The 27,718-nt window shown below is 38.3% G+C and overlaps 3 protein-coding genes across 5 annotated transcripts; all 3 read right to left on the bottom strand.

Annotated features, from left to right (window-relative positions):
- Nucleotides 1-292: 292 nt before the first annotated feature.
- On the bottom strand, nt 293-8,388 carry ccdc169 (coiled-coil domain containing 169). Its single transcript, XM_023298511.3, has 8 exons — nt 8,146-8,388; nt 7,944-8,026; nt 7,332-7,442; nt 6,798-6,838; nt 5,545-5,643; nt 4,935-4,988; nt 3,645-3,721; nt 293-3,141 (listed from the first exon to the last, which is right to left on the bottom strand). Exons 1-8 carry the CDS (start codon nt 8,220-8,222, stop codon nt 2,949-2,951), a joined length of 735 nt encoding a protein of 244 aa, XP_023154279.1. The 5' UTR covers nt 8,223-8,388; the 3' UTR covers nt 293-2,948.
- Nucleotides 8,389-8,515: 127 nt separating this feature from the next.
- On the bottom strand, nt 8,516-17,303 carry sparta (spartin a). 3 transcript variants are annotated; one of them, XM_023298517.3, is made up of 8 exons: nt 17,112-17,303; nt 15,745-16,549; nt 13,917-14,111; nt 12,125-12,281; nt 11,664-11,858; nt 11,245-11,406; nt 10,981-11,071; nt 8,516-9,976 (listed from the first exon to the last, which is right to left on the bottom strand). In XM_023298517.3, exons 2-8 carry the CDS (start codon nt 16,546-16,548, stop codon nt 9,673-9,675), a joined length of 1,908 nt encoding a protein of 635 aa, XP_023154285.2. In that variant the 5' UTR covers nt 16,549; nt 17,112-17,303; the 3' UTR covers nt 8,516-9,672. The 3 variants fall into 3 exon arrangements, with proteins under 3 accessions (XP_023154285.2, XP_023154286.2, XP_023154287.1); XM_023298518.3 differs by lacking the exon at nt 17,112-17,303 and adding an exon at nt 16,762-16,905; XM_023298519.3 differs by lacking the exon at nt 8,516-9,976 and adding an exon at nt 10,109-10,764 and having other exon boundaries at nt 17,112-17,302.
- Nucleotides 17,304-18,226: 923 nt separating this feature from the next.
- On the bottom strand, nt 18,227-24,448 carry ccna1 (cyclin A1). The gene is made up of 9 exons (XM_023298521.3): nt 24,222-24,448; nt 20,864-21,022; nt 20,550-20,763; nt 20,351-20,463; nt 20,015-20,241; nt 19,701-19,905; nt 19,486-19,599; nt 19,240-19,373; nt 18,227-19,066 (listed from the first exon to the last, which is right to left on the bottom strand). The coding sequence occupies exons 1-9, from the start codon at nt 24,222-24,224 to the stop codon at nt 18,976-18,978; spliced, it is 1,260 nt and encodes a 419-aa protein (XP_023154289.1). The 5' UTR covers nt 24,225-24,448; the 3' UTR covers nt 18,227-18,975.
- Between the last annotated feature and the right edge of the window lie 3,270 nt (nt 24,449-27,718).

The raw sequence follows: 27,718 nt of genomic DNA on the forward strand, positions 1-27,718 counted from the left end.
CAGTTTGCAAGGTCACATATCATCCAAATCATCTCATCCATCACTGCAACACAGACGGTCATTTAAATATTCAAAGACAGTACATGAATATGCACATGAATGAAACAGAGTGTGACAGTGACAGGAATATGTCGTCCCACCCCACCCCACCCACCCCACCCCACACACACACACACAAACAGAGGGATGCAATGTGCATCACAAACTGAGGACTGACAAGGTGTCCCTGCCTAAATTCATCCTGAAGAAACAGGACGCACGTGGAGGAGAGTGTTTTAAAAGATGGAGGACACTGGCGGGACACAGTCATGGTCTTTAAAGCAGGACAGAGTCAGATCTGCTATGTCTACATTTATATGTACTTTTAAATGACAAAAGGAAACATCAAGTTTAAAAATGGATTTCAGTATTGCTGTGGATAGAAACGGTGTCACAGAAAGTGAAGTATGTCTTGAATGCTGCTCTCTATGGCTTTGGATCACATTTTACAGCTACTATTGAAAAGTACTTTATTTCCATCCATTTTTATGTCACTGACAAATTACCAACTGGCCAAAATAAAATCACAACAATACTGGCTTAGAAATCTTGCAGCCTTACTAATGAAATAAGTGCAATTCTTCACAGAGGCCATCTTTGCTCCTGAAACATGACTAGGCAATTTCCTGACATTCAGTTGACTTGTATATAAAGAGACTGAGAATTTGGCATGTGTGGCATAGGCTATTAAGATGTCTTTGTGGGCACATTTTATTTTATTTGTAAATTCAATCCTGAGCGCATTTAATGTGGATCGGGCAGTTTTATGATTCACTATCCCTCATTTTTTAAAAAAAGAACAGAAAATGTTTTTTTATGCCTTCCCTCTGTTCTGTATGACAGCCACTCAAACAATTGTTTTAAACACCAAAAAAAAAAACAAAAAAACAAGTAAATGCACAATTTTGCATTTTTCTGCTAATGCAATCTCTGTGTAGTGAATAGTAATGAACCCACAGCTTGAGCTCAATCAGATGGATTGATGGGCTTATGACTCATAATGTTGCAAATCCTATCTGGAATCATTTAGAAAAATGAAATCGCATGCCAGGAGAGAAATTTTAAAACCCCCCCACACACAGACTGTTGACAGTTCCTACAAAGATACTCCCACCATTCCGTCATTAATCACTGCCTCTTTATGCTACAACAACTTCACACAACGCGGTGTAGCGTGTGAACACGGACGCACAAACCTGACTCATCTCACAGGTTCACATGCGTGCACGGGAATCCACACGTGCACAGATGAGTCTCTTATACATACACATATGCACATATTGTTTGCAGCTTACGGTACAGAGGAGCTTCAGCTGAATTAGCATTGGGAAAGCAGCAGCACTGTGATTCATTGTGCTTTGACAGATACTGTAGTGATCTGTCATTGTGTTTCACCTGTCAGCAGAAGACATCTTGGTGGCTACTCTGGGGCTGTGATTCATGGGCAGTATGCAGGGAGTTGTGCTAAAACGAGCTTGCATGTGAAACAGAAAGAAAAAGACAGACGAGCGATGCTGCGCACGTTTTCTTTTCTTTGTTTTCTTTCATAAGGCAATATGGACCAGCTATCTTTAAATAAAGTCATTAATGTAAGACAAACAGTCTGTCAGTGCAGCACATTTAGGATTGTACACCAAGCCATCCAACCCTATCAGAAAGTCAATACCAGAACAAATTCCTCCTGTAGTTGGAAATTAGAGCATTAGGATTCGCAGTGATGGAGCCATCAGGAGATACTTTGTGGAGTTGGTTTATTGAGTGAACAGACCAATAAATTACTGACTGTCACTGTGAGAAGATATAAAATTTGAGACATTATGTCCAAAAAAGCCACAATATCAGAATATGGAGCTTGACGTTCACCTTGGAAAATAATTAACACCTTGCTTACAAACACATGGAAACTGAGGAATAAAGGATACAATCAAAGTACATTTTAGGGTGGACTTCTCCTTTAACTTCTATCAGGTACCACAAACCCAGGGTTGCTTGTATATTTTCTGATGGTTTGATGTTTCCTGACACCATGGGGTTTGCTTGTTGCTCTTTGAATTAAAGGTCAGTTCCCTTGTCAGTACAATTCTCTTCTGTGCCAGTCTTGGACATAAGGTCATAGATTAAGCGATGTATAAATCACCCTTTGCAACCTTGTCTCGAAAGCAGACTTATAATCCATGAACGAATTAATGACGAGCTTATTCACAAACCAATCGCCGAACAAGCAAGCTGCTTGTTCGAAAAGAACAGGACAAAATGACAAATTCATGTTAGTTTTGCCTATATGATCATATCCTGTCCTATAAGATAATGTTGCAACTCAGTGTTTTGAGGCTGACAAGAGCTGAACCCAACCTACACACTTCACTAACACAAATGAAACACTGCTGCTGGCAATTTTCCTGTTCACTACATCATCTCGTAGGGATACAGTTTTCTTACACCCACGTTTATAAAGGCGGTCAGCGGGTGGGACGGGGGTGACTGCTGTGCGGGTGAACTACATCCAGAGAGAGTGGTGGTTGTGGTGCTGCTTACGTAATGGTAGTCGTAGGAGGTGCTTTCAAAAAAAATTGCAGCGACACAAGAAATATCAGACCCAGCAGGCTTCTGGCACATTAAGGTATGACCACACTGTACTCAAAGCCTGTAATATTCCTCCCTCTGAAACATTTTCTCCTAATAGCTACTCATCTTGAAAGGAACATGGGTGCACATAATAATCACTCTAGACTTTTAGAAATGTAGCATTTTACACTATGAGATCAGTTTAATACTGTATTTGCTATCAAATGTAGAAATACTTCCAATACAATGTAATCAGCTTTTGAGCCATAAGAAGCTTAAGGACACGGCAGTTTAATCATTCTAACAGAGGACCATTACCTCTTTTCAAAAACACCAGTTTTGAGTTAAGGATAGTGCTTCACATAGTGCTTTAGGGTGGGTAACCTGCTTTCTCTTTGGAATTTCTTCTCTTCTCTTCTCTCTGTTGTTGCTCCACCACCACCTCCTCCTTTCACATGCACTCCTCCTGCTCCGTCTTCTTCTCCCTCTTTTCCTTTCTTAGAATCAGCCTCTGCCTTCCTGCTGGCCCGCTTCCCTCTATGCACCAAGAGATAACACACAGAGACAAGTTCAGTTTTCTATTTCTACTAAACCACATCAGCCACTTAAAATAGCACAGAAAATTGACATTTTTACAACAATAATAGAACCTACACCTCAGAATTTATGCTTTGAATATTTTTTTTTGTCCAGCATTTTTACTTTATCAGCTACAAATCAAGAGCTTGTAAGGCTACTGAAACACATCAATTTACACGGGATTTCCAAGGTGATATTTACTCAGAGTATATATCACATACTACTTTAGGAAGACAGTGAGCCAAAGAGATCATTGAAGTGATTTCAGGCACCCTCCATATTAGTCAGTTCAATTATCAATAAATCCAATAAGAAGTAAAATCAACATGATAGTCAAAGACAATGAAACTTCTAAAGAACTATTTCTTCTCAAATTCTTGTTCTTTATGTTTTTTAAGCCGCAGTTTGCTGTTCATACTATTTTTCTTCATCACCTCTAGAGTCAGTGGCGCCTCACTGACCTCATGTGTTTGCTCTCTGGCGCCCTCTGTGGCTGAGTGGAGTATTGCCTTCGTTGGGCTTCATGGGTAGAAGACAGCTGTGGCAGAGAGCAAATAATGATTATTTACAGTAAGTGCACTCCAGACACATCAACATTACGCTTAGCTAAATTTACGCATTCAGACATGTAAGACAAAAATAGAAAAAGAAAGAAAAACCTGAACTCTTGACTCTTACAGTGAGGGGATCCAGTGGCTCTGCTTTGTTTTAAGGGGCATTTAGCTGACATGTTTTGGGTTCATTTGTCCCCATAGAGGGAAGGGTCACTACAAATCAATACAAATTTGTTCTGAATTATCACATTTAGCCTATGATGAAACATCTGTGTCATGATGAGAGTGGTCTCTTTCTTTACCCCAATCCATTCCATAGGGCAAGAAGGGCCACTGAAGAAATAAACACATCTTTACAGCCTGATACAAAAGTAGTTTGTGTCTCTATAGCTAATTTCTCCATTCATGACAACTGTAAGGGGGGGGGGGGGGGGGGGGGGGTGTTAGATAACTCATCCATTTAAATTGTACTAAATCTTAAAGTTACGCATAGTTAAGAGTGCAGACACTTTTAGTGACAGGTTGGTTCTATTAAAGGACACCTCAAGGTCCAAAGACATTTGCATGACCTGCCTCAGGTTAACTCTCGCTCCACCTCTTGGTGCATTTTTGGATTAGCTTACAAGGAGTCAAGAACAGCATGATGGCAACACCCTGAGCCACAACACTGAGCTTCAAAACCACCCTTCAGGAGACTTATGCTTGATGCTATGGAGGGTTTTCCTATTTTTACATATGGTCTATGGTCTGTATGTGAGCCTTTGTGCTCACAACAGGCTTGAGCCAGTCACATACTGTCATATGTTGTGTCGATTATAAAGATTCATCTCTACAGCGTCGACACAGACAAATGCAACTTTGCTTCAGTTCAGTTTCAGCTCTGCAGTATCCAATTTTTTTGCAACATGAGGCAGAAAGTCCTTGACTTACTTTTGTGACTGAACAGAGCTTCACCTATTATATAACAAGAGCATGAATGAGAAATCAAAACTAAGCCTGCAGAAGAAGAGTCAGAGAGCAAAGCAGTGTGATCTATATACAGTATGCAGCGCATGACAGTGAAGGTGTCAGTTGTCCTCTTGTAACACTCAACCCTAGCATATATTTAATATTCAAAGATTATTAGCCAGTAGATTTGATTCGTGAGCGTTTTGTTTAACTAGTGTGTAGATGAGAAATAACATTGTGAATGCTTACCTTAGCAATTTCTGAAAGATATGCTCTCCTCTCATCATTGGTTTTATGAAATGCCTGATATTTAAAGAGAAACAGGAAGCCATGTTGTCACATTTTTCCAATCATGAGCTACAGTGCTGTCAATAATCTGTCTGCTCATGGGTATAAAGCTTGCTTGCTGTGTGTCTGTGCATGTGCACATTTCAGAAGACTCCAAGGTTAATGAGCAACAGATTACAGTAGGGATTACTGGCTGAGCATGCTTCATGCTGAACCTTTATTCAACTAATATCTCACTCCTTCTGGAGCAGAACAATAAACAAAGAACCAAGTTGCTAAACTGAGAACACACTCGCCAAGTCACAGCAATGCGGGACAAAGGTTAGGGACTGATTCTGTCGATCAGCGGTTGTTAAAAAATTAAGAATGCAAAACAAAACTATCAGCCAAATCCTTCAATCCATTGCTAATGATGTTTATTTGTAACTGAAATATGTATTGCCTGGAAAAACCTAAAGCTGCTTGTCTGCAAAATAATTAAACTAGAAAACAGACATTGTGTCCCACAACAATACTTCACACAAAATCCCTCTCACTGTTTTCTGCCAGTGACAACAGTTGAGACTCGCACCTTTCCCTCCTGTTCAATCTGAAGATGACAGTCCATCAGCTGACTCTGGAGGTCAGACTTCTCCTCAGTCAGAAACTTCAGACGCTGCCTCAACGTTTCCTGTGACAAAGTGTTTCCATTAATTAGCATTTTCCACTGTCATGCAGCTGAAGACTAATTACAAACCGATTTGAATAAAATTGCTCTAGGATCAAACAATAACAAAGCCGTTAATGCAGAAAACATGGGCACAAAAATGGATTGTGTTCATACATTATTCAGTGACCATATAAACACATTAGTGCAGAGACATGGTAAAGCCACGCTAGATTTATAGCACTGAGCAGAGCACTAAGACCTGCTGTTTTGCTGGGGTTGGAGCAGTCTGGTTCTTGTTCCTGTGCCCAGAAATATGCACCTGTAGTCAGCATTAATGAATATCATTTGACACGTATGAATGCCAGTTTTTAAGAAACAGTCAGATGCTTTAAGAGTAGCCAACTGTATAAGTAATTCATGAATGGTGCATGAGTGTGTGCATTAATTGTGTTAATTTATATATCATATCACGCATATTCTTACCATGCTATTCATTAATCGGGCTAATATTGTCTGCCGTTAAAGTATCAGTCGTAGTAGTCAGGGTCTGTAAGAGCACCGATGCTAGAGAATGCATCCGAGAAATGTTTTAGCTTCGTTCTTTGGAGCTACAAACACTGTAGCACTCTGTTGTGTTACTTAATTCTATGGAACACAGAGGTTCTAACGTTCATCAGATAATGATCATTTATATTCCTCTCACACACTCAGTCTTTCTTAACTGTCACGCTCACAGTTTGTCTACATCTCTTCAGTCCACAATCTTGCAATCACTGCTCGGATACACTAATGAGCATCTGTTAGCTCTGCCCTGAGGCGCACAGGCACATGCATATTTAGACTGGATTGTGCATCCTTTCAGTGTGTGGTATGTGTGTGCATTTATGTGTGCTTAAGCACTGTAATTAGCGTGCATTACTCTCCCATGGTTTGTAATCCCGTGATTACAGTGCTGTGATTAAACTCTGGTTTATTCTGCCTGCATCAACAGGAGGCTGGAGAGCAGCTGGCATTACAATCCTCTCTGTCCTGTCTGCACTCTGCTCATCCTGTATCTCTAGCTCTCTCTGCTGGTATGTGCTTAAGTCTAATATATCTTTCCAGCTCTTTGTGGATCATTTCTTTGTTAAATGGAAAAAAAAAACTCAATAGAAAATGAGCATGTTTGCACTCACTACTGGCATGTCATCATATGATCGGATAGAGGCGAGTCGATCTGTAAAAAACAGGAGTATGTGAGCATTATGTGTGCATGGACTAATGTATAAACTTGCTTGAAATGAGTACATATATCATAGGGAACATTCTGTGTCTTGATGGAATGTTAAAATGATCTAACATCACATACTAGAAGAATTACTGTCATACAGTTTCTGTTCAAATGTAAGGACACAATATATATGATATCTTTAAAATGGACCACGCATTCATAGTTCTTTATGACAACAGCGGCCTTTTTTCAACAATTTTGTAGAGATGAAACAGAGGCATTTATTACACTTAAATTCATTTTCTGTTTGATTTAAAGTCAGCAAGCATCTGCCTGTAGTTGCATCATGTACTTCAGATGATGCGCTTGCATGTTTTGCAGTAACACTATTCTCGATATGGAGAAATACAGCCATACAATACACTGAGGGATTTAAGCCGACAGATTCCAATGAAACCAAACAAATGCACTTTCAGAATAAACTAATTTAGGAACTTACCCATCGGGTTTCCTCGTATGTCCTCCAGTCTCTCGTGAGTAAGTGAGATCTGTCTTTCCAGCTGTCCGTTTAGCTCTACCTGGGTCTCATACCTTGTCTTCCACTCATTTCCTGATACATCAGAGTATAAAGAGTATTAGAGTTCCACTTGGGGCAGGACACATTACAGACAACACAGAAGAATGTCTGGGATGACAGTTGCCTGCAAAGCTAAGCTAAAGCTTTCGAGGTGACATTTACACTCAGTTGTCAGTGTATTAGGCACATTAATCTAAAAAAAACAAAAAAACAAAACAGTTTTAAAAGAGGCAACATTGGCCCTGGGTCATCAGGAGGTTGGGATGGTCAAAAAAATCGAAACATCAGACAATGCAATTCAACAGTACCACAATCTGCAGCGACCAAAATAAGCACACAGGTGGATGTACAGCTCTCTAAATAAAAGAAGAAACTGAAAAAAATATAATCTTCATGAAGTTCAGTGTAGGACTGTTGTGTTAGTACTCTATTATTACTGTATTAGTTCCATCTCAGTGTCTCTAATAAATTGGCAGCTGAGTGTACATAGCAATAAAAAATTTTTAAAATATAAAGTTATTTGTTATTTCTTACCTTCCCCATCAACACTGTGAAGTCTTTCCTGCAGTTCACACATGGTGCTCCGCAGATCAGACACCGACTCTTCGAGCATTTCTCTACAACCAACAGGAGCCACATGATGCTATTTTTTTTGCAGCAAACATTAAATTTCTTCACCAGCTTTGCAAGAGAAATAAATCAAATTTACAAAATAAATAAATAAATAAAAACTTACTTCATCTCCCTCTCTTGTTCAAGTTCTGCCTGCAGCCGCGCCAGATCGTATTTGCTGTAGTCGCAATCTTTAGTCATGTTTCAGAAAAACTTGCATCAACTGCGGAAAAGTTTGTTGCCACGGGGTTTCCATGGAGACCGCTGTTTACGGCTTGTCCGGGCGGCGTCGAAATTCATGGCGCAATTTAGCGGGAGGTTTGAAAATAAAACCTCCTGACAGCGCAGTAATGAGAAGCTTAAATTGCATCTTCTTTACAAACAGTGATATTTCTTGTTGCAGACAGACGTTTTATTAGGTTCATTTCGCGCGTAATTACGCATGGAAATGAGTTTCCTCTATGTGCCGAGCTCCTAATTCAGCATTAATGGTATAAATGTCAGTTGATTTATTGCCACACTTGCAGGGTTTCAAATTACAATAAACAAAACAACACAGAGCTTTGCATGCGTGTGTGCACCAGAGAGCAGCATTTTATAGCCTACATTTTTTTGTCCCTCTCCAAGAACGCCTTTGTAAACATCCCATATAAAATACTTTATAAGCATAGTTAAAATAAGAGATTTATATCCCTTTAAATTTCATTTACACGTTTTATGATACATTTTCATGGCAATGCAAACATCCAATATATACAGATAGGTGACAAATCAATGGGAAAACCTGAACTCTTGACCCCTACAGTGAGGGGATTCATTGGCACACATGGATTTTAATGTGCATAGCCTTTTTCCCATTTGCCCTCTACTTTTTATCCATTTGTGGGCTTTCAGTATGTTTTCTGAGGACAACCCACACTTGGGATTGTTCATTTAGAGGGACGAATCACTGCAAATCAAATCAAAGCTGCTTGGAGTGATCACCTTATCCTATAATGAAACATTTCAATAGTGATCAGAATAGACTCCTGTAAGACAACAATGCCCCCATTCATAGGGCACAAGGTGTCACAGAATGTACTGATGAGTATTAAAACAGTGTGTTGGGACTCCACAGAGACCAAATCTTAACCCGATAAAGGACCTATGGGTGATTTTGTTGGACAGCACTCTCCACCACCATTATCAAAACGCTTAAGGAGGGAATGTATTTTAGAAGAATAGTGTAATGTCCAGGCGAAGTGAAGTTGTTTGGGCAACACGCGGTAGCCTAACACCTTATTTTCTATGTTGGTTTTTCCATTAATTTGTCACCTGTCTGTAGTTATAACAAGTTTACCGCTAGTATATTTTGTCATACACAAATACAGTGTCAAGCCTACAACACTAAAACAAAAATACTTTTGTGTTAAAGTTTTTACACCTGTAACATAAAACCTAATCTAAAAGTAACCTCGACCTAGAAAGCAGTAACATACCATGGCTATTACCTTGTGACGGAATATTGCACTTGGCCTGAGTTTAATTCTTTTACATCCATAATTAATAAAATAAAATTGCTAGTTCACAATCAGTGACCTATTTCATTGTATAAATCAGGAGATGAGCCATCAAGCTGACAAAGTACAAAGATTCTTCATCCTGTGAAAATCTATTTTTTCTTCTCTTCCTCTTCTTTTTTCTGCACATCGTTCCTCTCAGTCTCTGCTTGAAGCTCTTGTTTCTTTGCATCCTTTTGCTCAGTTTTTGCTTCATGCTCCTGTTTCTGCTCCTCCTTCCCCTCAGCTTCTGCCGACTGTCCATCTTTGCTTTTGACCATGGCCTTGGCTGTCTTCTTGCCAAAAGTCTTCAAGATGGCTTTGATTCCTAAATTGTCAATGTTGAATGCAGTCACACCAACATTGCCGACTGAGCTGAGAGCAGTGTCTGTGGCCTGGCCGGCATCGTCACCGTACCTTCACCATGAATAACATGGGGAAGAGTGGTGTGGTGGAAGAAAATAAATGAGGATGTGTATAAAACTGAAAGACTAGAGCAAGTATGTTTGAAGGATAGTGCTGTTATTCAAAAAAAATAAATCACCGTCATATCTTACTTTGTAGCAGTTTATTAGTAACAACCTACGAAAAACGGTCTACAAAGCTACAGCAAGAGAATCACCACCCAAGAGGAGCTAACATTCAGCTGCAGTTAACATGGACAGACCCAGAAAGACATGCCACAAGCTCACAGTTTCTACAAATAAGTCATAGCTCAAGCAATATGTTAGCACAGCAACAACTCAGGAAATCTACGTGTCCACACAGAAGGCGTTCAGGCACAGTAATGAGTGTAGGTCACTATAGTTTTCAAATCACTCAGAGCCCAATACACAATTACTTCAGGTACAAAAGAAAATAAACTTGAAGTGTAAACATATACTTCAAGGTGCGTTATTGAATGTATAGCACAAATTAAACATCAACCACTATGCAGCCAGTGTAGACAAGGTCAGAGTCAAAAATGAATGCAAAATACATGCTATATATGTGTGACATTAATAAACAAGCCTGCTTAATGAAGACACTTGCATGTTTGTTGCTGCATTAGGTTTGTCTTACTGAGTGTTATTTTCTGACTTGGTTTTGGTTAGTGAGCATCAAAAGGTTGAGCAGCAATGTTAGTTCACCAGACTTTGCCTTTACTTCCCCCTTGCAGTCATATGTTGCGGGACATGTTTAAAAGATTCTCTAAGCCCCTAAATCTGAAAAGAAATAGTTGGAAAAGCAGGTCAGTGCACCAACATACCAAGAAGAAAGCACCACAGCAGGCAGGTATCAGGCTGGTTTCTGATCCAGCCCTCAACTATTTAAAGTGACCAAAGAGATTCACAAAAAGGGTGAAAAGAAGATATGCGATAATTCATTCATGATCCTGTCATTTAAATATAGATACAGAAACTGGAAATATCTGAACTTACTTGTACTTCACTGTTGTGGTAGTCTCTGTTGCAACACTTTTGCAAACAAGCTTTGCTCCTGTCTCCAGACTTGACCAAACAGCAGAGAAACCTAGTTAGGAAATAAAGGGAAAAAAAGTTGAGTTCTCTAAAAAGACCTGGACCTCCCATCATGAATCAAACACTTAAAATGGCAAAAATATTTGAGATATTTCACGTTACAGACAATGCACAAGGATCTAAGTGATAATATTTTGTGCATATGTAGTGAAGTTTATCACATACCATGTACACCGCTGGCTGCTACAAACTTGGCTCCATCCAAGTTGGATGCGCGGCCCTCTTCGTGTTTCTTCAAAGACTCTGGGACCAGCTTTGCACCGTGTTTCTTCACATGGGGCGCCACCTTATCTGCCACCTGTGTTGCCACTGTACTCACTCCATTCACTATAAATACACAAAGTTACAGAACAGGAAAATAAAAACACATCAAAATCCACATTCATATATAGAACAGGAGACCAGCACTTTAAAGGAAAAAAAATAAAGATCAACCATTATTCCTTTAGACCCACTGAAAGTTTTACTACCTCCACCCAAAAGCCATTTATACTTCTGTCATTATTTTGGCAAATGATTTCAAATCTTGGATGAAGTCAAAACAAAATGCTCTGATTTATTTCCTCTGTTGGATGAGTTCTTACCCAAAAACTTGCTGACCCTGGCAGCACCTCCAGTGGCCTGTTTGGCCACATGCAGACCTCTGGTGACATGAGGGCTGACCTCTGAAGGAGTGTCCTCAGGTGTGATGTGGTCCCGAATCTTGGCTGCTCCTTTCTGGATGGCCTTGCCAGTGGCCTCTGCTCCTTTTGCAAATGACTGACTCAACCATACACTTCCTACAGAGATATATTTTAGGTGGTAAAAGCACATCAGCAATGTTATTTTGTGCTGTGGTCTCAAAATGTCTATTAGAGACATGCGAACAGGTGGCTGAACAACAGCACTGAATCCTGTTGAGGAGAGATAGCTGGTAAAAAAAACACCCACTGGTGGCTGATGTTGTAGAGAGAGGGACATCTGCTGTACATAAAGTGGTTGTGCAACACTGCAGTGATTTTTTGTTTCATTTTCTTTCTTCCATTACTGTCACTTACAAACTCACCTGATGCAATGCCTTGGGCCACCTTCTCACTCCATCCTGGAAGTAGGGGTTTGTCCTTCTCTGCTGTTTGTACTGTCAATCCCGTTTTCTCCTCAAGGGAACTGAGAGGGACTTTTGTACTCAAGTTGACGACTTCTGACCCCATCCCATCTGGACCCTGCCATCAGTCATTATGAGACAACACATAGCAGAGTGTTTCTAATGTGTGTGTACGCTCAAACTGGTTACACTTGACTTGTACTGCTACCCGTAACTTGGCAACTGTTGTTTTTTTCCTGTCAAGTGTCAAGACAGAAATGTAAGACGTGTCATAATTCTAAAAACAACAAGGTATCTAGTGTAACAGCTTGATCAAATCACAAAATGAGTTTTCATTCTCAACAAAACAGCATATTAGATACAATAGATGGCAAATTTAGAGATAGTGATCGGTGAATGACACTGAAACTTCAAAGTTTGTTTTACTCCTGAGAAGTGCACTGTTTAAAGACACAGAATCGGAACAGTGTCAAATTAACACTAACACATAACTGCGCTTCAGAAAGTGTTCATTTCAGCTAGACAGTTTTGAAATTTTTGCAGCAAAACAGGGCAGAATAATTGAGAAGTACAGAGGCGTACATGAGAGACATAATTATGAGCATAACAGTATGACACCTAACAGGAAGTAAGAAAGGAATAAAAGCAAAAAGCTAAACTAATGAATAGAAGACTGCAGTCGCATCACGTTGCATTAAGAAATGTTATATAGATTTGAAACATCAAGTTACAAGTCAACAGTGCTCACTGGGCCTGCGCTGTATTATACTCATACACAATATTAATGGAGTACATTCAAATCTTGTGACATCAAACACATTTTATATATAGGTTATGTAGCCATTGCATTGACTAATTATTTTACTGTAATATTCACAACATGCATGTAATATGTAGCATTTCTGAACTATGTTTTTGCCAGTTTCTACATGTTTATAACACACACACACACACACACACACACACACACACACACACACACACACACACACACACACACATATATATGCAGAAAAAAGTAATAATTTACATGTGAAACATAAAAACAGGCCAAAACTATAAATAATGTCCACACCAAAAACCTGTATTTTTATGAATTGTAATTCATTCTTTTATGATATTCTTACTATATTTAAATCAGCAAAAATATTATTATTTTCCATTTGCCATTATTTGGAAAAAAAAAAGATACATTAATGACTGAAAAATGGTAAATAACCTTTTATCTGTCATGTTATAGATTTCCTGTTCCTTCAAATTACAAATATTATCTAATAAAAAGGTATTAATTTACATGTTGACTGTAAAATGAAAACAAGCTAAAATTGTACATCATAAAGTCTGTTTTTTTTTTACAGTATTTACTGTATTTAAATTAGCTAAAGATATTATTCTACAGATAATTTTGATCATTTTCACAGTTTTTTCATATTTTTCTGTCACCTTTGGAGTCTTTTTTATTTTCAAATAATGTACTGTACTTACATTGAAGCACCAAACTTTTAAATCATTCTTTGGCACATTCTTCAAACAGCTACATCAGCCCATTATTAGTTAAAAAGCAAATAGGAAGTTATGTGGAGGTGTATCATTTACCATCACTGACTACTGTTTATGTTCAACCACCCCACCCTGCACTGTCCTTTTCTCTCCAACCATGGAGAAACACCCTAAATGGATTCTACCACACATTTGCTCCACCCACATGCATACTCATCTTTATATTTGTTTCAGACTGAAGGCAAAGACTCACCTGGATCCTGAGCTCAGTAAACTGCGACAGGATATCTTGAAATATCTCTCGGTCAGCAACAGGCAGTTCAGAGGACAACACTAAACCCACAAAGGACCCTGGGGTCTCTGCCAAGGTGTCAGGGAACATGAAGATCCCAGAGTTGGCCAGCAGCACTGGAGTGTCTGCTGTCAGCAGGTACAGGCAGTCGCACACCTTGAAAACGGGAGGACAGAAAAATAATGGGAATGATATAGTCCTCTAGGTCAAAGGTCATCATGATTTCAAAAGAGGCTGCAATAACCAACACTTAGCAATAACCTCAGATCTTTGAAATTGAAGAAAATGCAGGAAATTATGTCTGCCTTTGTTTCTCTAAGGGGTAAAACATAAGGTGTGAGGTGAAAATTATAAAATATCCAGTGTTATATGACCCAAAAACCTCATTGTAAGAGGTGGTTTGTAGTGATCCCAAAGGTTTGGTCGGTCTGTTCCTCTTTTGACTTCTCTCAGGATTTTAACCCCATCAGGATGAACATGTTAGTCATGCACACAGACATAATACAGAAACAGACTTGCTGCTGCACCGTGCCACTGGTATGCCGCCTGACAGAATGCCCCATGCGAGGGCACAGGACACTGACCAACAGCACAACAGAAGTGCAAAGTCATCTGTTAATGGGACCATTGTCTTGCTGGAAACAAAGAAGGGCCAGAATACAGGAGAGCAGCCCACCAGCCTGGTCTGGTGGGAAACAGGCATAATACACGCTTTGTAGAGGTGCCAGAATAGATTTGTATTTTTTATTCATTTGGCACACAAATAATCAAACAGAAGTAGCTGCTGGTCATAAGGCTATATGTGAATACGATACAACCAGGGCTAAACAGATAAAGTTATACTTCTAGAAAGGTGCTTGTGCCATAAAGAAACAGGTGGAGATTAAATCAGTGATAGACATCTCCTACAATATAAACATAAGGGAAAGTAATACTGCTACAACAAATTTACACTTTTGCAATTCGGCAGCTCATTGTCATTAATGTGACTCTCATACAAAGCACAAATGAATTCTTAACACTTAGAGAAAATGTTTTAGTATCAGGTCAACTAGTCCTTTCATCAACAGCTGGAGTGTAATGATAACATTGTAACTGGAGGTGAAACAGCTAGCCACTTAATCAATTAGCTGACTGACTGAGAAATAATGTGCAACTATTCTGATAATTATTTAATCGTTGTCTTTTTGTTTCAAGCAAAAATGCCAAAAAAAATAAATCCACTATGTCTAGTCTAACAAATGAAGGACTACTGCATTTTTATCATTGTATGTGAATGAATAAATCTTGTCAAGTGTAGTTTTTTTGTTCTGACATTTAAGACATCCTGTGAAATTGTGACAAGTATTTTCACAATTTCATTAAGGAGACAACGAATAAAAAATAAGATACAGGGTAAGATATCGCAGTATTTTCCAACATGCATAATGCTAAACTAAGGTGGATAAACAGTGTATGAGGATCCACCACAAAGACAACACTGTCATAAGCAGAAAATTTCTTAGTGAATAGTCCTCAATCTACGCACAAACACAGTGACTCATAGTTAGGTATGAAACACTTCTGATGGTAATGAAGTGCTTTCCCCTGGGGTTACACCTACTTACCTCTAAGGCACACACCCAAGGAAATACTTTTCTAACATTGCTAACATTAGGCTATGAAAATTCATTTTCTAAAAAGTATGTGGCACAAGAACTTCTTTTGGGATTTATAAAGTCCTATCATATCTTATCTTATATTAACATATCCACTCTCACATAAGTTCTTCAACATGACATATACTTACATGTAAAAATGTTGTGGATCTTTCATCAGCGGAATTCCCTTGCTGGCTGTAAAATGTGATGATGCGAAGGTAGCCTGGAGAAGAGAGGGAGCTGACCTGTCCATTCGGTGCAACAAAAAACAGCTGCACCCCTGAGGGGATGGAAAGCAGCTCCTGTCCATCTCCTCCAACTGCCGCTCCAGTGTGGTTTCCTGACCCGAGGCAGGCTCCATTAGGACTATAAGACAGGCTGCGGTGCCCATTTGTGGCCTGCGGTGTGTACACCGGAGGCTGGTCCCCTGGGTTATCCATGGCTGTAGATCCTGGAGCCGCTGCAGGGAGTGAGTGTGTGTGTTGAACAGCAGGGGAGGGAGGTCTGGGAGGGGGTGTATTGGGGGTTGGGGTTGTGTTCTGGGTGGTGGCAGGTATGGTGGGGTACAGATGGTGGGTCGAGCTATTGGGGGGCTGACTGTTGGGTGCCAAGTCTGGATAAAGATTAGGAGGAAGATCCTTTAACAGTAAGCCCCTCTGGGCTCCTGTTGTCAGCTGAGAGTTTTCCAGGGCAAAAAGGTGGGCATCGACAGTCCTCAAAGTGTCCCTCATCCTCTGCTGGAGCTGCCGGGCCGTGTCCCACACCGCTCCCTGCTGCCTTTCCCCACCGGTGGGAACATCCACCCCTTGTGTGAGATGCATTCGGCCTTTCTTGTAAAACACCAGGGCCATTGCTCTGTTGTCTGCCTCTTCAGCCGCCAATCCACGACTCAGGCAATTAAACGCAGACTCATACTGGTCCCTGATGAGCAGCAATTCAGCAGGTTCAGCCATGCTGAGGGGTGGAGAAGATAACAATAAAAGCACTTTAATGACTGGACACTTTTTCTGTACAACACACAAATATTAAACAGTGATTACAGCTTGTTTTAGGCTAAATAGTCATTCAAATTAGTTACTTGGATAGGAAACAAATTGGACTGTAAGACTAAAAAACACACAAGTGAGACAAATGAAGCAACAGAAGACAAGAGGAGAGAGCAGTACCTGTCCCCAAGATGTGAAACGACAATGTAGTGCCTTAAATGCTGGAAAAGCACCTTCAGTTCTCTGCTTAAATACTCATGAGTCAAAGCGTGAAAAATCTCAGTAATGTAACTGCTGTTGCCAGCGGCGCGTGGTTTAAGCGTCGTCAACTAGCTAACACATCTGGTTTAACCTGACTAACGAGACCAGAGTGTGTTTTTTTGTTTAGGTCTTCGCCTGTCTGAAGATTTACATTTAAATAACAGTAGTTAACACATGAATTCTTTATGCCAATATCACATTTACCAAACAGAAAACCCCAGACATCACTAGCTGCCCGTTGGAAGACAGGAAGTTTAAAAGTGACTTACCTTGACAGCCAAACTTTAATATCTCGGCAAAGAAAACAAACAAACAACTAAAAACAGTAGGTAAGTGTTTTCAAAGATTCCTTGATAAAGTTTTTAAAAGTGCTTCTGTCCTCTAGATGTGAAAAAGACTTCTCATGTCAGCGTGTTCACCTGCCTGACAAGTGGTTTAATCCGGCGGAGCAACCGTCAAAACAAACAATAAAATGGTTTCCTGCCAAGACTGTCAAAATAACATCCACAGGGTTTAAATACAGGATGCAAGTTACTATAAATTACGATAAATAATTTTTTTGTACAGACGAAATCAGAGATATAAAAATCTTGTCTTCTGTAAAAAAAAAAAATAAATAATAATAATAATAAATAAATAAAGCTTGTAAAAATGCTTGAATATAATTCCCCTTCCGGTCCACCGGATATAGTCGATATTTATTTCAGGTCTTTTCTTGGATGATAGTTAAATCAGAAGAAATGGTTTTCAGGAATGTTCCTGTTACATTTTGATAGAACAAATAGATTATATTTCATTTTTAAAACACAACAAGAATATACATATACAAGCTTCCCTTTATTTATTTTAAGAAATTTTTAGCTATTAGTATGGAGTAAAAATAACAAACTTTTTAATAACGGTCCAAGTGGCAGAGTAGAATTTTGATCTAAAGCTCAATAAAAGCACTTCATCTCTAACATAATGTAAAGATGTATGTAACATAAATACACACACACACACACACACACACACACGACTGCTGTTCTTGCACAATATACACTGCACTCTAGTTTCACAATCTCTTTAATCCTCACAAGTTATGACTTTCTATTTTTTAAGGGAGTTTATTTTTATCATGTCTTGCTGTTATTGTTCATTCTTGTGAAACAGTCATTTTGCATTTCACTACACGAACTGTATGAGCATATGGCAAACTAAATCATAAATAAAATGTGTTCACTATCATATTATACAGCAATATAATAGTTACCTGTAAGTAAAAAATAAAATAAAATGGAAAAATAATAATAATAAATTCATGTCAACTAGAAAGCCACACTTGTAAAAAATAAATGATTTTCATAATGGTGGAGTTAAAATAACAGGAACATCACAATTTTAAAACAACAGTAATTTTAAAAGTAACAATTTTTATTGATCAAAATGCCTCATGAGTAAAATCCCTCAGGGGATTTTTGCATCAGTGGAGGGCATTTTAAAGATTTTACAATTCGTTTTATATTAACAAAGTTGTTGTCAGTCATGACTTAATTACCCTCTATTTGTTTACTTAATGTGTATACATTATATTGACATTTAAATTACACGTTTAAAAAGAAAATAGATGTTAGGGGTGTCTTTTCCCAGTTTACCCTCTGTGGCAATTTATTACTGAGTATGAAAACTCTTAAAGTCCCTTTAGAATTGACCTTTTTTTGATAAGTTTTACTTTCCTTGAATGCTTGACCTTCATGCTGTAGAATGGTGCATGTCTTTAAAATAGAGGACTGTTTTCATATTCTTGTTCTGCAAAGTGAAAAAGTTTCTCTGTGCCACTTAAAATCTTAGTTTAGGGCCCGATTTATGTTGAAATCTACATTACACATAAAATGAAAATAGTATGTAGGTAATGTCTGGTATCTGGGAGTTAAACTATTAGACACAACTTCATACTCAAAGCAGAGTACTTTACTGAACATGTGTGGAGGTGAAATCGTTGAGTATGTTTTTAATGATTAAAAAATATACATTTTTTGTATTACTGGATATACTAGAAAAAATGTAAGAAAACATCTCAAGATAATGAAGTGCCCAGATGGGCGTGGCATGTATGGAGCTGAATCCATTGTGCTTGTTTTGTTCTCAGCGTCATTATGTTCTGGCAGAAGGATCAGAAGGGTGGAGCAGTGATTCGTAAGAAGGCAAAACAGCAGGTGGAGTGATCCGAGAAACACGACAATACCTGTAAATGGTGAGATAGAGGACATCCATTTAGAGATGCAAAATTGTGTCTTGGGAGCCTTAATAACCCAGACTGCAAAACTAGACAGTTCTGCCTCAAGGCTTGTAGCCTGCTTGCACTGTTTGTAAAGTTGTCCTAATTTATATTTAAAGAGCCTATACACCATGCCTTACTTAGAACTTTTGTATTTGTCCCTGATGGCCTGTTGTGGGCGGCTGTCTGCATTGATGTATAGTTTGTGGAGTTCAGTCAGGCAGGGCACAATTTCAGCCATGGTATACCCAGTAAAGGAATTTAAGGAATCAGGCTGAAATGCAAAAAAAAAAAAAAAAAGAAAAAGAGAGAGATTTAAAGTCTTATTTTGTCTAGTGTCCTGAAAATTTCCTATGAAAAGGATCTTTAGTACTGGACAAACTTACCCAGAGAGATCTATTTATAGTGTAGGTGGCTAAGCAGTAGGCTGCAGCAGCCACTATAGATGGGCTATACTTCAGGAATGGGCCAATTTCTAGCAAACTTAACTCTGTTATATACTAGAAGCAGAAAAAAAAACATTTCAAAATATGATAAAGAGAAATGGAAAAGTGTCTCCTTTAAGGAAAAACTTGACTGCAGTTTGTGTGATTTTACTTACCAAGGCAACGTTCTTTGTGTTGGCACAAACCGACTGGATGGACATGAAAAGGTGAAGGAACTGGTTTGAGGTTGGCGCTGCCATGTTGAAGTCCAGCACCCTCAAAAAAACATGCTCCATCCGGACCAACTGTTTCTTAGTGTAGGTGTTGTCTGTGATGTACACAAACTCATTCAGCTCAGGAGATACGATCTCCTCGTATTTTCTACAAGGGAACAAATCACATGGCTACAGGTTTCAGTAAATCCTCAAGTGCTCCATAAGGTGACTGGATAGAACAGGAGCGAATCTTTACAAAACAAATATATTCTTACGCAGCGATCAGTAATGCAGCTGTTCCAACCAGCTGCAGCTTCCCCCGTTTCACATACGCCGTGCAGGAGAGAAAGCGGTCCAAGTAGTTGACAGCAAGGTGAAGAGTTTCAGAGTGAAGCTTGTATTCCTGGACGACTTCGACCAGCCACTCCACCAGAATGGCTCGCATGCCATCGGTGATCTCTGGATGTCTGTCTAAGTAGCCTGGCCTTGCGCTGAGCTTCACCTAACATTAGAAACAAAAGCAGTTATCATGACAAACCTGCAGCTCTCATAGTTACACTACTTTAATGCTGAGCAAACACAAATGTGATAATAAATTACAGAAATCGCACCTCTCTCTCCCTCAAGTGCTGGTAAATATTTTCTGCATACTCCAGACAAAACACCTCCTCTGATATCAGGGATTCATTTGGTTCAGACTGCATCGAAGCATCCTGGCATGAACCTATAGGAGTAAACAGCAGGTGGATAAAAAGCACACAATAAAAAACAGCTTTGCAAGGTAGAAGGTTTTGTATTTTCCAAACTCACTTGAACTTAGCTCCAGTAGGAGTCTCAAATCTTCATTTTGCAGGGCATCAGTTTCAGCATGTAGATAATGACTGTCTAAGGCCACTTCTTCCCCAGAAGCTGCAAGAACTACTTCACAAGCCTCTTCAACGTACACATCGTAGCCGGACGAACAGCCAAGAAAGTTGAGCTGGGAGCTGTCTGACACCGAACTGTGTTTGGAAAGTTGGCTTCCCTGAGGAGAAAAATGGGTTGACATGACTGTCACGTTAGGCTGGAATGTAAATGTAAAACCCATCAACTATAATGCTCTCCACGGTGCCTCTCTTGCCTACCTGACTAACGGATCGACCACGTTGCTCATTTTCCGACAAGACACCGAGCACTGTTCGCTGTTTGGTTCTCTGGACCTGCAGTGCATCTACTTTGGTTGAAGATGCGATATTTTCTTTGCCAGTGTGACCACCATGACTGGGAGTTGTGCTGAAGTTCATCTTTAAACAGGGAGATGAGAAAAGAGAGTAAAAGAAAATAGCTTCAGATGAATAAAAAAAGTGAAAATACCAGGAAGACATGAAACACAGTGAGAAGAATAACTGCTTAACATTGAGCTGCCTCAGTCAAACAACATACATTTAAATATATTGTGTTGCCTTTGCCAGTTCTCTGTACGTACAGAGTGCCTGTGTATTGGTATGTGAAACAGGGTTGCAAGATGAATCTGATGAGTTGCAGGACAATTATAGCAAACAAAGAATTAATTGTGTATATTTTTCCTATATTGAAAAAGAAAAGTCTTTTCTTTTAGTTTTCTGAGCCCTTAAAAACTGAAACACTTAAAACAATAAAGGATAGGACAAGTCACATTCATAAGGACTGGGAATTATTATTCAAAAGCAGCAATTATTCCAATTGTAGTCTATTCAATATATTTTAGAAACCAAACAAAAATAAATTAACTTGATGTAAGTGTATGTAGCATCAGATTTTACATTTAAACCAGATTTTGAAAAAACAATATATTTTTTCCTGTATTTTGCAGTAATTTACTACAATGTATTTTATATAAACAGTCTGACACAAAAAATAATACATGCAACACTTTAACAAGCAATAAAGTAAACATTTCTTTACTTACAAGGGTCATGCAAGAAATAAAGGTGGGAACCACAGCAGCAGGTTTATGTGACATACTCTCATGTGATATGTGATACTAGTTAGTGAGGTCAATATATAATTGAGGGGCTTTTGAACTCCCTGGGCTATATCTTGCATAATTTTTTATTAAAAGTAAAAAAAAAAATAATGCTTTTTATGTTCATTATGATCATGTCCACCTTCTAATCAGCTAAATAATAATAAAATGAGCTTATTCAAAAAAATGTTTGGTGTGTGCTTTCAATTAAGCTGAGATACTCATGACAGATATTTCTTTTTTGGCAATATATTAAATTTTATATGGAAAATAACAAATTTTATCTGTGTCCAGGAAATCACTTTCAACTAAGTTACCCATTACAAAAACACCTCTGAAGAAAGTGTGTTAATTCCAGATCACATGACCTGCTCCACATGATGTCATTTCCTCCTGAAGAAAAGACTGGCAAGACTCCAAGGCTTTCTTAGTTAGTTAATATAAAGTAGTGTGTGAGTCAAGTGTGGACTTATCACATGTCAGCAGTGTTACTACAATATCCTTATAAATGACTTCCAATTTCAATTTTACTCAATTGTATATATATAATATTTACAAGAATCTTTCTGTAAAAACGCCATGTTGATTTTAGGCATGAAAACAGCAAAATGTCAACTATGTAACAAAATTATATATTGACCCAGTTTATGGTTTTCCTGACCACATTACAGCAGCTAGATGAGGCTACAGTAACAATTGAGGGTGTTAGAAGCAGGGTGGTCTCACCCACAAACAAAAACCAAACTGACCTCTATATAATTTCTATAATATTTTCTGGTTTAGATTTCAGTGGCAAAGTGGTCTAACCCACAACCCAAATATAGCATTAAAGTGGTGCTTCGAATGTTAGACCATTCTTGAAAACACAAAACTTTGAACCCATTTTTCTCAACAACTACTGAAAGTGGGTAGACCACTCTGCTTCCAAACCCTGCTGGTTCTCAGTAATTCATCATTTTGTCTATAAAATATTGAAAAATGTGACGTATTCATATTACGTGTTTACATTTTTAAAGCCCTCAATAAGTTCACAGCAGTTTGACAACTACAATACACCATGGCTGTGGACGGAATGCACTTTTTTCACTTTTTTGTGGTCTGAGAAACCACATATTCCATCTATTAAGCATCTCATTTGGCTTTTAATGGTGATTATGCCACTTAGTGCTAACATTCGCAGTAGGAGATGCCTCTAGCTCTGGTTGCTCCTCAGAGTCGATTCACTTAAATTTTTTGGTCAATCCAAAATTTTAAAATAAGATACCTTGTTTTCTTTTTGACATATCTGTATGCTGACTACACAATACGGCACAGACTGAGGGTTAATGTTTGCTCTTCATCTATTTGATTCTGCCTTTGATTTTTTGTTTAATGGGAGTTGGTTTCAAGGAAGTTAGGTTTTATTTTTTTCAAATCTTTGAGTGAAAATATGAGTGATGTTAGTGATATGGTGCCACCACATTTCAGTAGTGGTGATTGATTACATGCATAATCTATGATTATCAAGATTTTAAAAACGCTCAAAATGACACAGATCCCGTCTTTAGGAGACCTCATGTCTTATTAAGAGGAGCCAAGCCCCCCTGGCTCCCCTGCAGTTTACTATTGTTTAAAGGACAGCATCAAATCATCTCATTTAAAAGCTCATGCCAATGAAACAGTTTGGCAAATCTGTCCGAAAAAGACAAAACACAAAATGCTTTGACTTTTTTCTGATTGATGAATTCAGCTCTGTGAGGAAAACTACAAAAACAGAAAAAAAAACAATGTCCATTTTTTACTGCTCTCCCAACAGCAAAAGAAAAGTTGTGTGGGAAACCAGTTGCCCTTAAATTTTAAGCATGGAAATAAGGTCTTGTATTAAACATTTAAACCTCCCTTCCATTCAAAATTGTATTTTTGTGAGTGCTACTTCTGTGAAATGTTTGACCCTCACTGTACAGAATAGTGTATGTAAGATCTGAGTTAAGGCATTATTTGTGAGCAGGATTTGTAACATTACAGCTGTTTTACATAGAAGTGAATCATGGTCCAATGGGCAACATTAAACCTGCACTGTGCAAACACTGATGAAAACCACTTGTAGCTATCTAGTAATGAAAAATATTGAAATCAACAATATTTAAACACATAAAATATGGATTTTTCAGTAAGCAAGATAGAAGATGGCATTTGAAGAATTTCAAAATAGCCTGACTTGTTTTTTTAAGGGAAAAAAAAACATAGATTATACCAAACATGTTATTGTGAAATGATTACTGAACACATCTTTGAACATTCCTGCAGCAGATCTCGAATTAACAACGTGTGAAGCCAAATCATTCCTCCTGAGGTAACCACATTGCCATGGTTACAGGACTTTGTCAGTGGGAATCACAAACTAATACAAACGGAAATCAGAAATGAAGCTGAAAGCAAAGTGCATCTCATCAGTGAATCACAGTCCAACAGTGGAAAGCTGCAGGTTTCAGGGCATCTGCTCCTGAATGTAAACTCACCATGATCGAGATCAGCGTAGCTCACAGTTGAACGTTTCAAAGCGGAAACGTGTCCATGAATTCAGACCAAACTAACAAATAACCTCTAAAACTTTTTGATTTCCAGCTTATTTGGACAAACAGCGACCTCAAGCTGCCTTTAGGCGACTGAGAGCAAATTCCTGGATGGTTTGTTTTGTTTTCCTCCGGTGAAGTTTACCTCGTAAATGAAACAAATCAGCTGTTTCGCTTCAGGCTTCTCGTCCAATCACGTGTCAGGATGCAACCGCTGACAGGCGACGTCATGCGTCAGGAATCTGTCAGGGGCTGATTTAGTTTTCCTCAAACACTGTGAAGTTTTAAAGCATCGTATGAATCTTAATATGTGCTTTCAGACAGCGTTTCCACTTTCGCCTTTATTAAACAGCTGTAGCATCACTCAGCCGATCAGCAGCAGCTTCATTAATTACTTGCATCCTGTGAAATATGATTTTAATAAAGAATAAAGCAGTTTCAAGGTTGAATCCAGTACTGAAATACATTCATTATTTTCAAAATCCAAATGTAGCTTCCTCCAGAAAGTTCTAGAGGAGAAGGTATTAGTCATACAAGGTTAAATCTACTGGTTTAATCAGTTAGGGCATCTCCTCAGTATGTCTAAAATGATAGGAGAAATAGTTAAAAATTAGATAATAAATTTAAAAAATAGAATGTGGAAGTTGCATTTTGTATCTGTGATGCATATTGTAAATAAGCCTATATGATAGAAAGCATGGCACGGTAATGGGTCCGTGTACTGATCTGGTAATTGGATTTTCCGTTCTGAAACGGGTATTGAAAAACAAAAAACGAGTGGTTATTTGATTTTCATTTTAAAATACAAAAATTAAAATTGAAATACAAGACGTTTTTCCTTTTCATGGTCATAAGGGATATACGATTTTTTAAAAATGCTTTTATTTTCGTTTTATGTTTAGAATAACAAGAAAGTAAGATCAATAAGAGACAGAAACGAAAAAAGGTCCGTTTTTTCGTTTTCTGAGACCGGAAGTGGTCATCAGCAAGTGTGGAGCCAAACAAAGTACGGTGCATAGATTGTATATAATTTTTTTTCGTTAGTTTTCATGGTCAAAATGAGAGATCAGGTGGCCGATCCTAAAATAAATCAATATTGATTTCTTTTATAGAGCGTTAAAGTTTTGCGAAGCATGGGGGCGGGACTACTTGATTGACAGTCCGGTCTGGAATGATTGACAGGTCATCTGGATCGGCAGCCCAGACTCTACGCTCCTCGTTTGGATTAATTCTGATATAATAACTGTTGGTTTATTTATCGGTGCAGCAGCAGAACATTTTCCACAAACAGTTTTCCTGCCCGTTGGCTTGTTTTAACCAGTTTTCTACCTTCGGCTGATTCTACCAGCAGACACTGAAAGGACTCTGATAGTTCGGTAAGTAAATGTTTATTTTCGTATCGGTGCCGCTTTTAATGTACTTTATATGCAGCTTTAGTGTCAGATATAATGTGTGCCATGCACTCCAGATGTTGGTGGAGTTTGTTTCAGTGTGTGTTGACCAGAAAAGAAAGTTAGCATAGTAAATATTAGCTTTAAAGTTAGCGATGCTAACCGAGCTAGCTGCTCAGTCTTAGCCTGATTAAAGCTAACGTAGCATCAAGCTAATGTGTTGAGTTTCATGTAAACAGCTGAAGTGTGTTGTGTTCCTGTAATGTGGTTCATTAAGTTCATAAAACTGTGGCTGGTTGACATTAATTTAACGGTCAGGAAACTTAAATGTGATTAAAACAGTAACGTTAATGTTCTAGTTGTCAGTAATCAGCTTTAATTTGACACTAAAACAGACTGATAGTTTTAAATGACATCAGTTTCATTAATTTGTTGAAAATTGTCTCATTTGTTGTTGTGATGTTGCTGCTGATTCATTAAAAGCAGATGATCCCTGTTTAAGATACGTTTAGTTCTAGTATCAGAAGTACAAGAAGGAAAATGGAAGTTTAGTTCTGCTACATCAAAGATTTCAGGAATAAAATAACGAAATGAGTCTTTATGCCTCAGACTTTATTTTACAATAAAGAAATAATGAAATAATCACAGATAATAAAAATATAAATAGCAGAGAAAACCTGAGAGAATAATTTCCTGAAAAGTCTGTGAAGGAAAAGCAGCTTTTTATCCTGGAAGATCAGAATCAGCTCCAACATCTGCATCTGACAGCATCAAGTCAACCAGAAAGAAAAGAAAAAAGAAAGTGACTTCTTTCTGATCACATCTGTTCCACTGCTCACAGTCTGCTGCTGCTCACATTCTTCACATTTATAGTCCACTTTTAAAAGTTCAGCAGAGCAGGGTGCTCTGCTTTGGAGTGTGACGATGTCGTCGGTGATGTGGAGAGTTAAGTTTCCGTTTCACCCACAGCGTGCTTTAGGGCGCTGGGGTCGGACTTGATGTTTGAAATACTGACCGACAGCTCAGATTTAACTGTCTGTAGTTCCGTTTTGATGGGTGTTAAACTTTCACTCAAAGCCGCCAGGAGCTCGGTCTTTAAAATAACCTCTGTCTCTTTACAGAGTGAAAGTAGCAGTTCCTCCTTAAGGTCAGATATTGCAGCATCTGAGGGCCTCTTCAAAAGAAGACGTAGTTGATGAAGGCGTTCTGGAGCAGGACCAGAAAGACCACGACCAAGCAGCCTTTAGATCTTAGGCAGCATCTCCCTCAGGTGGGTGTCAACGGTGTTCATGGTCAGGTCTGTGGTAATCCTGTCAAAAAACAAAACAGAAAAAAATCTAGATTATAAATCAACATGTAACCAAAGCACTCTGTGCATAATGCCATAGTATAGGATGTAGTTCAGAAAATTTCAAAGTATAGTATGCTTTACTCAAGAATAACATAGTATGGCCTGTAGTTCATAGTATAGCTTGGCAAAAAAAACATAGATTATTATGTGATTCAAAAAGTGCAAAATGATAGGATGTTGCCTAAAATTGTCATGTATGATATGTGGTTCAAAAAATGTAATAGTGCAGTATATTGTCAAAATAGTATGTTATTCAAGAAAACATCAGAGTATAAAGAGTATGTCGTCTAAAAAATGCCATAGAATAATATTTCATTGCACAAGTAAAATTATAGTAATTGTTAAAACTTTTTAAATTCTTATAATATGTTGCTAAAAAACAACAAAAAAACTAAAACAAAAAAAAATCATAGGAATATTTCAATTTAAAAAACCTATAGTATAGAGTGTCGCCCAACAAACGTCATAGTATAGCATGTCGCTCTAAAAACGTCATAGTATAACCTTTGGTCTAAAAACGTGATAGTACAGCATGTCGCTTTAAAAACGTCATAGTATAGCATGTCGCTCAGAAAACATCATAGTATAGCCTTTGGTCCAACAAACGTCATACTATAGCATGTTGCTCAAAAAACGTGACTGTATAGCATGTCGCTCAAAAAACGTCATTGTATAGTATGTTACTCTAAAAATGTTATTGT

Source organism: Amphiprion ocellaris, chromosome 14 (genome assembly GCF_022539595.1).
Source record: "Amphiprion ocellaris isolate individual 3 ecotype Okinawa chromosome 14, ASM2253959v1, whole genome shotgun sequence".
Classification (NCBI taxonomy): Eukaryota; Metazoa; Chordata; class Actinopteri; family Pomacentridae; genus Amphiprion; species Amphiprion ocellaris.